The following is a 17183-nucleotide window of genomic DNA, read 5'->3' on the forward strand; positions in this document are numbered from 1 at the left end:
CCCGACCGCGTTCTCGCCCCCTTTTCCCTTCGTCCCCAAGGGGTGAGCGTGGAGATCCCCGTGGTTTATGGGTTTTCCTTCTTCCAAGGGGTGCTGGAGCGAGCTCCCAGCAGGGGTCTACGTGTCCTGTATGTCCTGTATCCCCCTTCTTGATGGCCCCCTCCCTTCGTGTCCCCACCCGCGGTGCGACCCCCGGGAGCCCAGGGGGGCTGCCTGCCTTCGAGGGGTGCGCTTTGAGCTCAAGACTCCCAACATTTAGGGGCAAGGGGCAGGGGCTCACCCCCCAGGCGAAACACGTCGGGGGGGGTGGGGTGTTAACATATGTCTTTTGCTGGTTACACAGCGGGTCGGGAGGGTCACCGTGGGACCCCCTCCCCGTTCCTATCCCCCCCCAGGACTCAGTTTTTCCACCGCTCGGCCGGAGCGGGGCAGGGAGGGGGCGGCGGGCCGGGCCCCTGCCCCCGGGCGCGCTGCCGCGGCGCCCGGCCGCCTCATGCCGCAGGAATGCGCGGAGGTATGCGCCAGTTTCCAGCAGCGGATCCCCTTCCCTCGCTGGAGCAGAGCGGCGCATATATCATCCGGTGGCAGCAGTCCACCTTCCCTGCAGTTTCGTAACCGCTTACGAGGGTAAATTGAGCGTTGGGAACAGCCCTCTATTAAGGAGCAGATTGAGAAGAGGCTCTTCCCACTTGGAGGAGGCAAGTCTTCCCCGACGGACCCCGCACGCCGGCCGGGAGCTACGCCGAGCGAGCCGCCGCTGCTACGCGCCGCTCCCTCCACCAGGTGCCCCCGGAGCTTCATCCTTTCCTCCTCCTCCTTTCCTCCGGCTCCGACGGCTGCGGGCACCGCGGGACGAGCCTCCCCGGCACCCCGCAGCCGGCCCCGAAGGTCTGTGCCTGCCCGGCAGCGGGGACCCCCCATCCTTCCCCGGCCGCCCCCCTCCGCCGCCGCTCCATGTGCACCGCGCGGGCGATGCTCCGTAGGCTGAGGGTTGCGGTGATGGAGGAAGGCTGGAAGGGGGCACAGCGGGGGCCGGGGGCTGCTGGCAGCCTGGAGGGACGCGGGGGACCCCGTCCCCTCGGCCCCGTCCCGAAATGCCGGGGGAAGCGGTGTCTTTGGCTTTGGCTAGAGCCCGGCGCTCTGCCCCGGTGCCCGCAGCTCCCTCTCCTTCTTGCGCCCCTTCCCAGGGCTGGTGGCTTTGGTAGCCCGTGGGGTTTTCCCGTCTGTTTGCTTGCCTGTGTCCTCTAGGGTCTTGCTGCCGGCTCGGAAGCGGTAAATGTTGCTCGCTGCATGGTCTGTAAAATTCTTTACCTTTGGTAGTCTGAACTGGTGTGAGGTTGGACTGCTACTGGTGTTGCTTTTTATTTATTTTATTTGAAAGTGGTTTCTTAAGATGAAGCCTTTAGTCATGCTCCTACGGTTGCTTTTGTCCCTGCTGAGCCAGCTCAAGGACCTCTCCTCCAGCACTTCCAGGCTTTCTTTCACACGTCTCTGAGAGAAGGGAACGAGGTGTTTCGAGTGAATGCTTTGGCTGAGAAGTTTTGCTGCATGAAAGAAAAATGTAGATTGGGAACGGTAGGCTTGCAGCGGTGGTGAACTCCAAGATGCCTTTGCAAGATGAATAATTTTGGTTGTTCTTCTGGAGGATCAAAAGATGGCACTCCAAGCCCACACAAGATTTCCAGGACAAAAGTCCTTTTAAGCGTTGTTTAAGTGATCCTTAAACTCACTGCAGAATGCGTAAACTGTGCTCGGGGACAGCCGTTTCCCACGCAGGGTGGTGAGAAGATTTTGGAGCTTTCAGAGCAAGCTCATGCTAACCTTGGTCCTTGTGTTAGTGTCAGAAACTCGTTGCAGTCAATTTTACTCCTCGGTTCCCCCACTGTATCACTGGACTGAAATGATTGCTTAGATTGGTTAGTTTTTAGTTGGGCTCTTGGTAATTTTATGTGTAGTATAATCAGTTGGCTAAGGCAAGTGTACCCAGCTGCCCGGCAGACGACCGGCAGAAGACTGCTAAGCACAGTGTCAATAACCGGGAAAGGCATTCCTGGATTTTGGTAGCCTGCTAAATGTGCCTTACTGGTTAGCTCTCTAGATGGCAGAAGAATATTTTCCCCTTCAGCTGTTTCTGCTATGATTTATGGCTAATGATTTATGTATTTTTCTTTTGTTTTGCTCTTGGCACCTTCATGATAAAATCTGTTGCCTAATTGCTTGTGGGGTTCTCTTTCCTCCAGACTAATTATGATGTATGTTATGTGATGCATTTACGGCTTTATTCAAACAAATTACCCCTCCCCTACTTCCCGAGCTAAAAAACAAACAAACTTTGGAAACACTTATATGCATACGTAATGAGGGCCACACATACTGGTCCTTACTTAGGAGAAAAATCGTTTGGAAGTTTTGCTGGAGTAATCGGGAGCAGTTTGACAAGTCTTTGAGCACAGAGAGTTAAAAAGATATAGCTGCTTGTGACTAGGAGCCACTAAAGTTGCCTAATCCCACCTATTTTGCTAGACAACCTGCAGTGATTGTGAGACTCTTTCGCCCGCCTGCTCTTTATAGTGTATTTTAAATCTATTTTCTCTCAGAATGTGTAAATGAATTATCAGATGTTGAAACATCATGGCTAGACAGACGTGTCAGGTTTCAGTTGTGTTACACACACTTCTGTATAATCTATTTCAGACCTTCGAGAAATGAAGAATAGCACATTTGTAGGCAGAATGCCTCAAAAAAACTTTTATTACAGTTTCCAAGATGCCTTGAGACCACTAAAACCCAGCTAACTAAGTGCTTCAGCAGTTATGAAAAAGAAGCCGAATGAAATCCCCAGCTGAAAGAGACATTTGGTTGATTCAAGGCAGAAATGACCTCTGAATTAGCTATCATCACACTCGGCGATGAAGTCATGGAGCTCCCTTCTGGCTCCTGCCGTGCAGAGGCATGGATCTTCACCGCGCTTCCCCAATCATATTAACCCTAACGAGGTCAAAGCTGTGTACTTACCATGATTAGAAAGGGTTCAGTAACAAAAGGCACATTATTGTGAGACTAGACTCTCCAGTTAGTCATGCAGCTCTGTCACAGTTCTGGACGACTTTCAAGTCTAGAGGTTTTAACCTGGTCCCGTGGGTGGGGGCTGGGGATAAGGGAACAAAGTGAAATCCATGGTTCATCTTTTTTATGTTTCATGAATACACCCACACGAGCCTCTAATCCATGCGACTGATGTCCTTCTTTCTTCCCTTTTTTCCCCCCCACTGCTGCAGATTCATTCATGTTGTTGTGAGCCGAAAGGTCAGAAATGAAGACAGTGCTGTGCTCGGCGGTGGCTGCGCTGTGTGCAGCCGCCCTCCTCTCCTCCATCGAGGCTGAAGGTAACCGAACCCCCTGCCCCTTCGCGCGGGGTGCCCCCCTGTGAGATAACCTCCCACCAGGCCCGAGCTGCCGACTCTCTCCCTCTCTGTTTTTGAGTGTCACTCCTTCACCTTCTCTCTTTCTCTCCTTCAGAGAAACGCCTCTCCTTCCTTGCCCAGCTCCTTCTGTGCTCTGTTTCTCCCGGCTGGTCAGCCGAAATGTAGCTCCCTCTCTCTGTCTCTGTGGTGTGCTGTCCACACCGCCCTGTGGGCCGGCGGCCACCCCGGGGGAAATTCAGCACCCCGAGGAGCCCTGGGCACCGCTGGGGCCCACGCTGCTGCCCCATGCCTGCTGGAGCTCTGCTGGGCTGTGCAGTTGTGGTTAGTCGTGATGAGAGAGGAAATGAGAAACCCACCACCCAAAACCACCCGCAGCTCTGAAATAAAATACTCCAACAGAGTCTGGCTCTCTGCGCCTGTGTGTTTTATTCGGGCCAGCCTCCTCGCCTCTGCCCTGACAGCCTCCTGGCCACCCCCGCTCGGCGGGGCGACCCCCGGCCAAGCCCTTGGGGTGGCCCGACCCTTCCTTGGGGACACTTCGGTCTCTGCGGTGGCCCTGGTCTGGGGGATGTCCCTGGGGAGATGTTCGCCAAAGGGTGTCTGGGTCTGGGCCAAGCACTGCTGTGGCCACTGGGCCCTATAGCTCTGGCATGCGTGTGGCACCGTCGTCCCCAAAGTGGCCTTTTTCTTCTTCTCCTCCTCCTCCTCTTCCTCCTCATGGGCCCCTGGTCTTGCTGGAGGTTAAGGTCCCTGTCAGCCCATGGCAGCATCCTGCTGTGGGTTGAAGACCTGGGGAGACACACTGCGCCAGTCTTGCCTTCTTGCCATGGCATCTCTGCCACCCTGGTGGATTAGCATCGAGTGTGAGGTAACCTCTGCGTGGGCTGAACGGCTCAGGCTGCAGTAACAGCAGTCCTGTTAGCAGGCTCTGCCAGGAGAAGTAAAAAGATGTGAGGCTGCGCTGAACAGCCTGTGTTGAAATGACTTGTCTGACCTCTGGGACCTCCATCATAGGGTGCGCCCTGGGTCTGAACTGGGAAAAGCAGAAGCCAGTGACTGGTAATTCAGTTTTTCTCTTGCTCCTCTTTTTGTACCGGGCTGAAAGAAATTCTCTGATTGTGGCCTGCCTCAATTGTCTGTGTCTGGGCCTGGCTGTCTTGGCTGATGGCTGCTAAAAGCATGGCGTGTCAGGGATGTCTCTGGGATGTTTCCCCCCTCAGCTCAACTGCTAGCACGGGGTCACGCAGGCATAAAGGAGACCAGCTTTCTGGAAAGTATAGCATTTCTGCTACTAGTACAACATCTGGTCACCCTAGGAGAGGATCAGCCTGCTGCCTCCCTCTCACGCTACGTTGTTGTTGGCTGAAGAACTAAAAAGGTCATTTAAAGTCATTTCAGAGTTGCATTTCAAATGCAGGACCACTGTGCTGGAGAAAACAGAGGAAGTGTATGGTTTTGATGGAAGAAGGGAGTGTATGTTTTTGTGCATTCTTGCCTGTTCTAGGAGGGAGCTTGTTTGGAGCTTGAGTGATGTTGCGGTTGTCCTACATTGTTGATTGTGGAGTGGACTATTTCAAAAAATATGGGTGAAGGTGTTTCATTTAGATGTGTTGTGGATTAAAACACTTGTAGTTTGAGTACTGTGGATGAAAGCTAGAAAAATGTATGGGAGAAGCACATAGTTATTTTGTAAGATTGAAACTAGATACATCAGTCAAGCTGGCCATGTGTGTTTAGCTTTCATTGTGAAGCACGCACCATTGTTCAGTAGAAGAATGAACAGAGGCTGATCTTGTAAGTTATGGAGCACTCCTGGGTAGGACTGACATTGCTCTGCTTCAGAAATCTGTGTTAAGTAAAATGCATAACTTACAGAGATTGGTTTTCTAAGTGAAAATTCTCATAGCTCCAAGGTTCTGAGGTAGAGAACAGGAAAGTGTCTTGAGCGGGAAGAGCAGTGAGAAATAGTGGTGCTGAAAATAGAAATTCAAAACTAGGAATACCTTAAGACTTGCTCTAGTGAGTCTAGTGAGAACTGCTGTTGTAAAGCCTTTCATAGTGTTTTTTTTTTTTTTGTTTATTATTTTTATTTTTTGACAATGCTGTCCATCTTTCTGCACTGTTTTAACTTTGTGCTTTGATTTCGTGTCATTTTGTACATTGAATATTGTGTCTTTGGTTCTGATCTCATTCCAGCTTAACTCCTGTCTGCTGAACTGACTTTCTCCTATGGATGTTTGTCCCTTTTGTCTATTCCTCCCAGTTCCACATCACCCTGTGCCAAAGTCTTCTCCCACCAGTCCTCTCTCAGGCTGCTAGTACAGTTGTATGACTGTGCATTTTTTTTTACTCCTTTTTTTTTTTTTTCTTCTTTTATTCCTTTGGTTCTCCCTATAGCAGTCTCAGGAGATGAATTTTCTTTCCCTGAGCTATATGCAGATGCTTGGTGGGATGACAAAGTGAGAGGGGGGATAAGGGAGAAGAGTATATGATGTGGTCAAAGTTGATCTGGGATGGGAAGGTGGCATGAAAGCAGAGGGAAGCAACAACAAAGTTCTTCTGTTCTTCTGTCTTCTTTCAGCTTTCATTTTTTTTTTTTTTCTGTCTCCCCTGGGAGCAGATCTGGTGTTTATCTGATACTGCTGTTCACATTCCTAAATACTCCAGGATGCAACTGGTTCTTCATCAGCATCACAGCTGCTCTCCAAGTCCTTCGTGAGAGCAGTGCTCTGTTGCTGTTGGCACAGCAGTGAAGTGCTGTTAATGGTGTTAGAGCTTTTCTACAAAGATACAGCAAAGCAGGGTTTTCTGTTTGGACATTTACTGTGGCAGTGGAGGGGGTAAAATCAACTTATAGTCTGAATACATTCATGGCATTTTACTGGGGAAGTTGCTTATTTATCCTGGACAAGAAAGCAAATCTGTTTTCAAGCTCTGTTTTTCTGTGCATTTCTTTTACAATGAAGTTGTACTTGTTTTAATTTGCAGTCCTTCTGATGTCTCTCTCTGGCCTTAAACTTCTTGTGTATGATGCTGTATTTTATGCTTTATTTAAGTTGTTTCTTGCCCTTTTGGTCCAACACTGCAATACTGCAGAGTGTTTGGCATATGTCCTTGTGTCGAGATTTTTTTCTGTCATAGTATTTTTTCCATCTGTGATCACATGCAGTCAGGGGGAAATCTGTGTCCTTCTGCTAGAAGAGAATGTTTTCATTATTTTAATTTTAGTTATGGTTAAGCCAAGTAGAGTAGTACGCGAATAACCTGTTTGTTGTAATCTCAAGGTAGTGCTGTTATCATGTTGTGGCTTGTGTAGTGTGTGACATTTGCTAAAATCAAGGGATTTTCAAAGGCCCAAAAAAGTAACAAAGAAATCATTGGTTCTGTGTGACCTCACTGAGCATGTGGTGGCTCTGACTTTTATATGTTTCAGGAATTGGTTCAGACCTAGAAAAGTCTGTTTGCTAAGGTATAGAGAAGGAGGGAATCACTGAGCCAAGCATGGGACGTAGTGTAGGATAAGGTTTGTGAAGTGAAGCATCTGTCTCCAGGACATTCAATACAGTAAGTGACAAATAATTGCAGCACAGTATGTACAGAGGATCAGAAAGTTTTTCATTGAATGTTTTAGAGACAACCCAGGATAGTTGAAACTTTGAAGGTTATCCACCTAATTAGCTTTGGAACTGGTTGGTTGCACCATTAGTTTATTATCTTTTGATGTCTGTTTTCTATCTTTTGATAAATTAGCTGTTGATTTTTGAATTCCTAAAGACAGAACCATGTAGACTGAAGCATGAAAGTGCACTTTGTATATACATGATGGTGACTGTAACTACCTGTTTTTCCTAATTCTAATTAGAATTAGAAGCAAAGTGTATGTGTCTGTCTATGTAAATACACACATGCACACAAATATGTATGCACAAACATGCCTAGAATTTGGTCAATATTCATGCATGCAGAGTACATATGTAAACATGCAACTATGCTTAATGGCATACATCTTCATATGTGTAAGTATACACATTTAGCTGTTTTTCTTTCAAAATACACTTATGTGAGCTACATATCTCATATTTTGAAGAAACTTTGCATATACGTATAAAATAAAAAGAAATGAAGCCGTACAGATGACAATGTTTCTGTGTTGTTGGCAATGAATATCTAGCAAGGATGAGAAGCTGTTCTTTGCTACATTGCTAGGCCAGAGATCATTCCTTCTCCCACTCAGACTGGCAAGATTGACTTCAGAGGAGCTTGTCTGGGTTGGTGATCTAGTTAACCGTGTCACTCCAATATAGGAAGAAAAAAGTAGATCAGGAGTTTTGGCCTCTTCCAGCCTTGGTGGGGCTTATCTTAGTGAGAGCAAGTGGCCTTATTGTTCAGCTACCATGGCCTGTGTACTATTTTAAAATGGGCTAATATGTTATTTTACTAATTAGTGTTAGTCTTTTCCGGTGATGGAATTACAAATTTGTTTCACATAAGGACTGTGGAGTGCAGCTACTTCCAAATTATATTACTTTTAAGACTAGTTTGGGATTTAAATTGCTTGATCTGCTGATTATATTTTTCATCTAACTTGTTAAGATATTCATTGGGATCCTCTAGCAGTCACATTGTCTTATCTCTAAAAAGCTGTAGACTTTAACACATTTGGTTTGTATTACCTGTTAAGTAATACAAGCTAACATAGGACATACATAACATTTGAAAGATTCTTTGCTGTATATTTTTTGTTTATGAAAATATACTCTTTTACATATGCATATAATACAAAGAGTGAATGAAGTATGTCTATGAAATATGAAATATTGTTATTGTTTTATTTGTAGTGCATAAAGCAGGATATACAACGGAGGAAACTATCATAGTTCTAAGAGTGGTGGAAATTAACACAGTGTAAATATTAAAAATTGACATTATACAGCAAGTTAAGTTTTCACGACAATGGAAACCTGTAGGGAAGCCATACATTTGCATGTATGAAGGGAACACTGAAGTATCATCACATTACAATCATGATCCTCTACCTTGACAAGTCAATGAGAGGTTTGTCCTGGATTTTGATACTCACAGGGCCAGACTGATCCGCACTGTCATGGCACTGGACGCAGATGCACTGCTTCACTTAGGCAAGTAGTCTTACATCAAAACTGCTTGCTTGAATAAAGCTTAGCCTCTGTTGAGTGGAGTTTTAAGGTTTGTCCCTGCAATGGGACAAACTCCCACCAGAACCAGGTCTGGTCTGATTACATATTGCAGCTGTCTTGTTTTTCCAGTGGTGAATTCCGTTCTGGAAGAAGAATTTCTTGGAGAACTGGTAGAGTACCAGTTGCCCTCTTGATGGTGGTGATAAGGTTTTTATCATCTAAATATTTTGCTGTACTTCTGATCACCTTGCTTCTCTCAGTCATATGACCATGGTTTGGTCTTGGTCCTGCAGCCAGTTTCACATGGGTGAGATTTGCTCCACATGCAGGCTGGTGGATGTTTTGGAGGTTCTCTTGGAGTACCAAAAGCTCATGAGCCACTCAGAAGACATTTTGATGACACTGGATCCAAATTTGCATTTCTTCACTCAAGCAGAGTTCCTTTTCACATTTCCATGGGAGAAACACTCAGTGCTTTAGTTTGACGGCCCATCACAGGCCATCTGCTGAGAATGAATGGATTTAAACTGCAGCAACAAAGACTGGGCTAAGGTGTTGGTGATAAAGGGAGTGAGGCACTGGAGGATTTCTGAAGGAATCCAATAGTTTCGCCCATGTTGGAGGTCTTTAAGAATGATCTGAGCAACCATGTCAGGAGTGACATGGGATAGCTGATTTTGTCTTGACCATGGGATGGGCAAGGGAACTTTCTGAGGTCCTCTGCGACACCATTGTTCTAAAAGACCGTGAATACCTGGGTGAATGGATACGTTCATTATGTATCAATGTATTACTCTTTTTAACTGTCGAGATCCACATCTGAATTTTCATAAAGCAGATTAAAATCCTTTAAAATGTTCAAGACTTTTCCTCACAGTCAGTTTTTCAGTTTATCTGGAATCCGGTCATTTGGATATCAACAAGTTGGGCTGCTGCTGTCCTTCAGCAGTTAAAGCCTAAAGTCTCTGCTGCAACATGCCAATTTACTTGCAAGGTTGGTGGCGCTATTTTTTCCATGTACTGAATTTTTTTAAAAGCATGCTCAGGTCAGTTGTCTCTGCCTTTGCATTAAATTTGTCCTGAGCCATTGCTACTGAAACAATATTTTATAATGATATTCTTATTACCTAAGTGTATTTTACTATTAACATGTGTTGCATGATTTTGATACTAAGTAACTACCCCGCTGTCTCTAGCATTGTGATACTCATAAATTGAATGATGAATAAAATATGCATGCAGGTTAATGGTCTAATCTCACTGCCTGTGTATGGACAATAGGAAAAATAACAATTACTTCAATACTACTGTATTTATTGTATCAGTATTTCAAAGCCATATTATCCTATGGTTGGAAACGACAGTAAATTACAAGAAAAAAAAATCAAAACCTCCTACAAAATTTGTTTCCATTTTTGGAGTTCAGTGTTACTTATTGTAATTGGACAGTGTCTTTTCATAAGTTTCATATGTTCTAGCATTTATTTCTTGATCTGCTCTTTAAATTATAATCAAAACCAAAACAAAAGTCTTATTTGAGTTATGATGGAGATCTTCCATGAAAGCGTGAAAGGTCTGTCTATTAAGTATGCCTGCAAAATGGTCTGCAGAAGTAAAGGAAAGTATGGCTGAATCTAATCTTACTTTGTAGACCTATTTAAACAATAATATATAATACACCTACCATGCACTGACAGTGAGTCAGTAAAATATTGCATGAATAAGCATGACAATTTTACAAAGAGAATATCATTATAAAATATTTATGAAACGTCTTTGTGTAATGAACCTTGTACATGGAGGCTTTTGTCCATTGTGGGAAGCTAAAAAAATAATAATCAACATTTCATTTACATATGCATGATGCTGCAAAATAGCGTATGTAAACTATTTCTTCCTGTACTGTTCAGTTACTTCTGTCATCAGCTCCTATAAGTTTTATTTGCAGTCATTTGTTCAGATCACTGGTACCCTCTTTGCTGTTTTCTATAGATCCTGTAAAATAAATGTCCATAAGTATACTTTGATGTTGTCTTTTCATAATTAACCATTGTGATGTATGGAACCATACTGGCATTTTGACACAAAATGCCACTACTAGTATGGGTACACCTGCTGCAAAGGGAACATGAAAACATCAGTTTACACCTTTGAATTTGTACAGCAATCTGGTGTAAACAGGTAGAACCTTATTTTTTGTGAGCTTTCACATCAGCTCAAATATTTCAGCAAATTCCAACTATTACTAACCCCATATATTCACCCCTTAATTCCTCCATTCTTTGCAGCCATATGCAAAGTATGTCTCTTTAGTGGCTCCTAGGAACCAAGGGGTGGAGCTTTCCTTATTTTGAAATAAAATGATACATCAGTCTATCATTATTACTGATATACATTTTACATGTATATTCCTATCTAGACCCTAACAGAAATTGTTTTACTGAACATTAAATGCCCAATCTTTCCCTGTATTCTTAAAAATATATATTTTTTCTCTGCCAAGTTTCTAGAATCAGTGAAATTGATAAGAAATATGGCTGTGCAGAGACTATACTCAAAAGCTGATCAATTCTTTGATGTCTAATTAAGAAGAGTGCTGTGTCCTCAATGTTCTAAATGATCTCATGGTATTGTAAGCAGGTTGTGATTTGGCATGCTTGACATTGCACCCAGCATGTACAAAAATTTCCTTTAATTGTTATGTGAAATGTTTGCATATGTGGTGATTATCTGTGAACTCATTGTACATGTATCCAAATGTGTTTTCTATTGTGCTTGATTTTGCTGGCCATTCTTGAATGTCTTGGCAACTCAAGAAACATATGTTCTGTGCTGTCCTCTGTAATGCGTATACTCTTTGATGTTTTGTCATATTTTGTCGGCTTTTATTTTACTCTTTTTCCAACAACATATCTCTTTATATTTGTTGGAAACAAATTTATGCAAAGACAAGTTTAGTAAGCTTTGCTCAACATTATTTTATTTATTCATTTGCCAAAGCTTGTTCAAACTTTTAAACATCCACCTGGTATAAATCTTTTGCAGTTAATCCACCGTCAGACTTGAATTTTACAATTATAGATGAACATAATGTTCAAATGTCATGGAAAAGGCCACCAGATGAAATAGTGGGTTACAGAATAACTGTTGTTCCTACAAATGGTAAGTTCTATAAAATTTTGTTACTTAATTTTTGTAAAAGTTGGGTTCATTTTTACTTGTATCTAGTTAGGTATGAGAACAGCTGTTGACATCTTTCTGAAGTTCATGACTGTCCCAAGTTAGAATTTTTCTTACCTCAGCATTTACCTTTTGGGAACTGCAGATAGTAAGCTTTGTTTTCTTTTCCTTGGTAAGGAACAAGAAGGTAAAATCCTCACTCTGCTCTTCTGTGCTTTTACCTTAAAGTTAGGAAATTGCATTGTACTTCTTACAAGTACCTCTCCCAAGGGAGATATTGCATATGTCAGGTAGTGACGAAGTGATGTCATCTAACTTCCATAACATGGACATAATAATGGTTGTGTAAGACATCTGTTGTTTTATATAACTTTGAGAAATAATCGGTGTAAATCTGATACTAGACCAGAACTGGATCATGATTTGTTAAATTATAGTACATTTTGTATGTGCATTTTAAGTTTCAAATTTCCTGAAATTTATTAAATACCGCTGTAATTTTTTCAGTACTGAAACAGGTTAGATAGAAGTTTCATGTTTCAAAATATTTCAGGAAAAAAAAGAAATCATATCATTCTAAAATTGTCACTTGATATTTAGATATATTATTCTTTGTTGCATTTTTTAGTTGTTTTATGATCAACTTGTCATTGATATTACTGGGTTTAAGTACCGCATTAACCGTTTTATATATTTATTGCAGATGGACCAACTAAAGAATTTACTCTTTCACCTAGCACTACCCAAACTGTCTTATCAGATCTTATACCTGATATAGAGTATGTTGTATCAATAGCTTCATATGATGAGAGAGAGGAGAGTCTACCTGTTTTTGGCCAACTGACAAGTAAGTACATGTAACAGAGAGAATAGAATAGAATCGAATCGAATCGAATAGTTCATTTGGAAGGGACCTGCATAGATCATGTAGTCCAAATCACCTGACCACTTCAAGACTAACCAAAAGTTAAAGCATATTATTGAGGGCATTATCCAAACGTCTCTTGAATGTTGACAGGCATGGAGCATCAATCACCTCTCTAGGAAACCTGCTTGATCACCTTCATGGTGATGAATCTATTCATAACGTCCAGTCCGAACCTCCCTGGCACAGCTTTGTGCCATTCCCATGTGTCCTGTCATTGGTTACCAAGAAGCGGAGACTGGCACCTCCCTCTCCACTCCCCTCCTCAGGAGGTTGCAGAGAGCAATGAGGTTGCCTCTCAGCCTTATTTTCTCCAGGCTAGTCAATCCAAGTGTCCTCAGCCTCTCCTCATAGGTCCTTCTAGCCCTTTTACCAGCTTTTTGGCCATCCTCTGGATGCTTTCAAATATCTTAACAGCCCTTTTACATTGTGAAGCCCTGATCTGCACAGGTATTCAATGTAAAGTTGCAGCAATGTTAAATATAGCAGGAGAATTACTTCTTTTGACTGGCTGGCTACGCTGAATTCAATGCATCCCAAAATGTGGTTTGCTCTCTTGGTTGCCAGGGCTTTTTTAGGCTTTTTTGGCTTTGTTCCAGTTCCTCAACTGATTTTTTTTTTTTTTTTTGCATTGAGCATAATTTATTGCAAGAGCAGAGATAAGAGGAGATTAGCATGTAGCATGGATATACAACTCATACAGAGGTCTTTGCAGAAGACTACTGCAAAGCTATGTTTAGCTGACATAGACCTACTTCCTATCAATTGCATCTGCATTCAAAGGGAAGACTGTCATTGACCTCAGTTAAGAAATGAATCTGACTGGATTTCTGTGAGGATTTTTTTAATCATTTATATTTAATAACTGTGAATTAAACACAGCAGACCGTATTTTATGACACATTTTGTCACATGTCTCAGACTACACAAACAACCACAGGAAAATTACTTATGACGAGTTTCCCAATGTGTTAGAGAGAGGTATTTCATCTATTACCTAGAGATATACAAGTACAGAGGATTCCTAGTTAATCTAGTTTCTGTATTTTGTGTTGCCCTGAATGCTATGTCATCAATTCTACAATTACAGGGGATGTATTCATAACTTGTATTCATGTTCTGAGACTTGTCAGATTTGTGTCCCTAATTCTTTACACACTTTCCTTTGATGTTAAAAAATTATCCTAATTTCCTCTATTAATTCTGCCTACGTTGTGCTTTGTGCAGTTCAGACAGGTGGTCCAGGGATACCAGAAGAAAAGAAGGTTGAGACTCAATTACAAAGTAAGATGTTTTTTCTTTCAGTTTATCTGATGTTTTAGAGATAATTTAGATCTGGATCAAGGGCCCTATAAAGTTAAGCTGCTTACCTTTGTTACTTAGCAATAAAGTTAACTTTTAAAGTTGTCCAGACTTAAGAAAACTTTGGAAGATGGAAGGAATTTGTAGCTACACTGAAAGGATGACCCGCAGAGTTGGTTCTGAAACCTAAAATTTCATACAACTAATTAAGGAAATCCACAAGTGTCTTAGTCCTATCAGTAAAGGTCATTATCTTATGGATACAAGGGAATTGCAGAAGAAACTGCAATTACTATGGGGAGATAAAGATGGAAAGCAGAAGTGGTAACAAATTTATATGTTCCCATAACATCAAACTATTTCAAAAAGTTTTATATGTGAGTTGTCATCTGCTGTAGGAAAACAGATCTTGCAGAATAGAATGAGAGGTGTCTCAAAACTGAATTTGTAAGTAACAGTTCCCTTTTGGTAATGGCAGCTAAAGGTCTCTTATCTGTGTTCACCTAGGTGAAAAACGCTTCCTCAAATAAGATATTCCAGATAAGAATATGAGAGAATATGAGTCTATTCAATATCTGTTGATTTTGACTGATTTTGACTTTTATCTAATAAGTTTCTGTAAGACATTTCTTACTGATTTGTAAGAATGAAACTGTTCATCTGCTAACAAAGTTTTTTGTTGCCTCTTTTTTTTTTTTTTTTTTTTTTTTTTTTTTTTTTTTTTTGTGTGTGTGTATTCCAGGATGCTCCATAAGTGCAACAACAGATTTAGTTTTCCTGGTAGATGGTTCATGGAGTGTAGGGAGAAATAACTTCAGATATATTCTGGACTTCATGGTTGCCCTCATATCAGCTTTTGACATTGGGGAAGAAAAGACAAGAGTTGGAGTTGTTCAGTACAGTTCAGATACAAGAACAGAATTCAATTTAAATCAGTATTTCAGAAGAAGTGATCTTATTGATGCAATTAAAAGGATACCTTACAAAGGTGGCAACACAATGACAGGTACAGATTTCTCAAGTGTTTATGCAGCATTTTACTTTTTATGAGAAATTTGCTTTAAATCCTGGTTCATTTGCGCATAATAAGAGCACAACTTGTGTTGTTTTCAGGTGAGGCTATTGATTACTTGGTTAAAAACACCTTCACTGAGTCTGCTGGAGCAAGAAAAGGCTTTCCCAAAGTAGCAATTGTCATTACGGATGGAAAAGCTCAAGATGAAGTTGAAATTCCTGCAAGAGAGCTTCGCAACATAGGAGTTGAAGTCTTTTCTTTGGGTATGTTGAGTTTTTTTAATGATTAAGTGATTAGCATTTCTAAAGTAGTAAGGGACGTGTTTTACAAATTCTGGGTTTAAAGTTTTGCTATACCACTGTTTTCACATCTGTGTGCCTTGAAATGTGCTATTTGTAACCTCCAGAGTGGAACATAATAGTTGTATTAATTGATAGTAACTCAATCTGGTGACTAAGAGGGTTTGCAAATGCCAGCGACCCCTTGGCCTTACTGAAGGTATCACATTATTTTCTCATGTTGAAAATGGAGTATATTGCTTCATTGCATTAACTTATTTAGTAGTTTTGTTATTGATAATGACAGAAGACAGAACTGAATTAAACTCAGCTTTACTCCCGGGGTATTCTGATACTTTATTAGTACATTTGTAGATGGCTGTATTTAATGGCCTCTTATGGTATTTAATGGCCTCTTATGGTCCTGACTATTGTGTCTTCTAGGAATCAAAGCAGCAGATGCAAAAGAACTCAAGCTAATTGCATCTCAGCCTTCACTGAAACATGTCTTCAATGTGGCTAATTTTGATGGAATTGTAGATATACAAAATGAAATCATCTCGCAGGTGTGCTCTGGTGTTGATGAACAGCTGGGTGAATTGGTTAGTGGAGAAGAAGGTGAGATACTTTATATAAATGCATTTATTGGTATCAGTTTATTCTTATGCATGTTTAAGGGGCCTAGCCCTACTTCCTTTTTGATTTGTTTCTGAGGTCTGATCCTTTGCAAGTCTGGAAAACAGGTTTCAGCTTTTTGCATTAAAATGCAGGAGGACAGAACATGTGACAGTAGATTTGGAATAGCTCCATTATTCCATAGTTTCAAGGGCAACACAATGCTGTTCAGTTATCGGAGTCTCATACAGCCAGTTTAGACACTGGCTTCATTTCTGTGGAAAAATGTACCAAAGGGAAAAATCTGCTTGGTGAAGGGGCAGAATGTGTAATAGGTTAAAAAACAAGGAATGAAAACTGGAGAATGCTGTAAAAAAACAACGCAGACATCAAACTGTATCGTTGTAACTTTCTGGCTCTGTAAGATTCTGAGTAAATAGCTATTCTTTGCCCAAAATGGCAGTAGGATGACTCAGCTTTCTTAGTGCTCTGCACAGGTCTGTATTTGTTCAACTCCTGTAGTATTTTCCTGTGGATGTAGCTTTCAATTCTGATTGAAACAGGATTAAAGCAAGACAGCAGTTCTCCTGGAACTGCTACCACACTTGGGGTACTACAGATGCATTGCTTATATTTCTTACCTCTTACTGATGTGGACTTTTCTGTAATTCTGTTGTGTTTATTTATGCTAAAAAAAAGATGTGTTTTTTAGTAAAGATTAAGCAAAAATGACTACATTTATTTCAGAAATAAAAATGTGCATAGAAACCTGCTTATAATTGTAACTAATATTTTGGGTTTGCTTTCAATTTATTTCAGCGGTGGAGCCTCCTTCAAATCTAGTAGCTGCTCAGATCTCCTCAAAATCTGTTAGGATCACTTGGGATCCATCCACAAGTCAAATAACTGGCTACCGGGTACAGTTCATTCCAATGATAGCTGGCGCAAAACAACATGCACTGAATGTGGGTCCTCAGACTACTGCTCTGAATGTTAAAGATCTCTCTCCAGACACAGAGTATCAAATTAATGTTTTTGCCATGAAAGGACTGACCCCCAGTGAGCCAATAACTATAATGGAAAAAACACAACAAGTAAAAGTTCAAGTGGGTGAGTTAGGAACTACTGTGTTATTTTCACACAGTAGCTTTTTGTTGCTTGAACCTCTGATGCTTGCTTTAGTATCATACCTTTGTTGTTTATAAGAAAGAGTTTTACTTGGAATGGTTTATTTCTATCATAAAAAATGGGATATAATGCATGAGCTGCAGATGCAATTGAAATGCT

The 17183-nt window shown here is 41.7% G+C and overlaps 1 protein-coding gene across 8 annotated transcripts in view; it reads left to right on the top strand.

Annotated features, from left to right (window-relative positions):
* The first annotated feature begins 565 nt into the window (after positions 1-565).
* Positions 566-17183, top strand: part of COL12A1 (collagen type XII alpha 1 chain) — a 96549-nt gene continuing 79931 nt past the window's right edge. For 3 of the 8 annotated variants that reach the window (XM_068678155.1, XM_068678158.1, XM_068678159.1), the window contains exons 1-9: positions 578-783; positions 3279-3386; positions 11627-11743; positions 12465-12608; positions 13914-13970; positions 14731-14994; positions 15102-15266; positions 15726-15899; positions 16716-17006. In XM_068678155.1, the coding sequence (XP_068534256.1) occupies positions 3314-3386; positions 11627-11743; positions 12465-12608; positions 13914-13970; positions 14731-14994; positions 15102-15266; positions 15726-15899; positions 16716-17006 (1285 nt within the window). In that variant the 5' untranslated portion in view covers positions 578-783; positions 3279-3313. Of the gene's footprint in view, positions 889-3278; positions 3387-11626; positions 11744-12464; positions 12609-13913; positions 13971-14730; positions 14995-15101; positions 15267-15725; positions 15900-16715; positions 17007-17183 lie in introns of all 8 variants that reach the window. The other 5 variants (XM_068678157.1, XM_068678156.1, XM_068678163.1 and 2 more) reach the window with 5 other exon arrangements.

This window comes from Anas acuta, chromosome 3 (assembly GCF_963932015.1).
Source record: "Anas acuta chromosome 3, bAnaAcu1.1, whole genome shotgun sequence".
Classification (NCBI taxonomy): domain Eukaryota; kingdom Metazoa; phylum Chordata; class Aves; order Anseriformes; family Anatidae; genus Anas; species Anas acuta.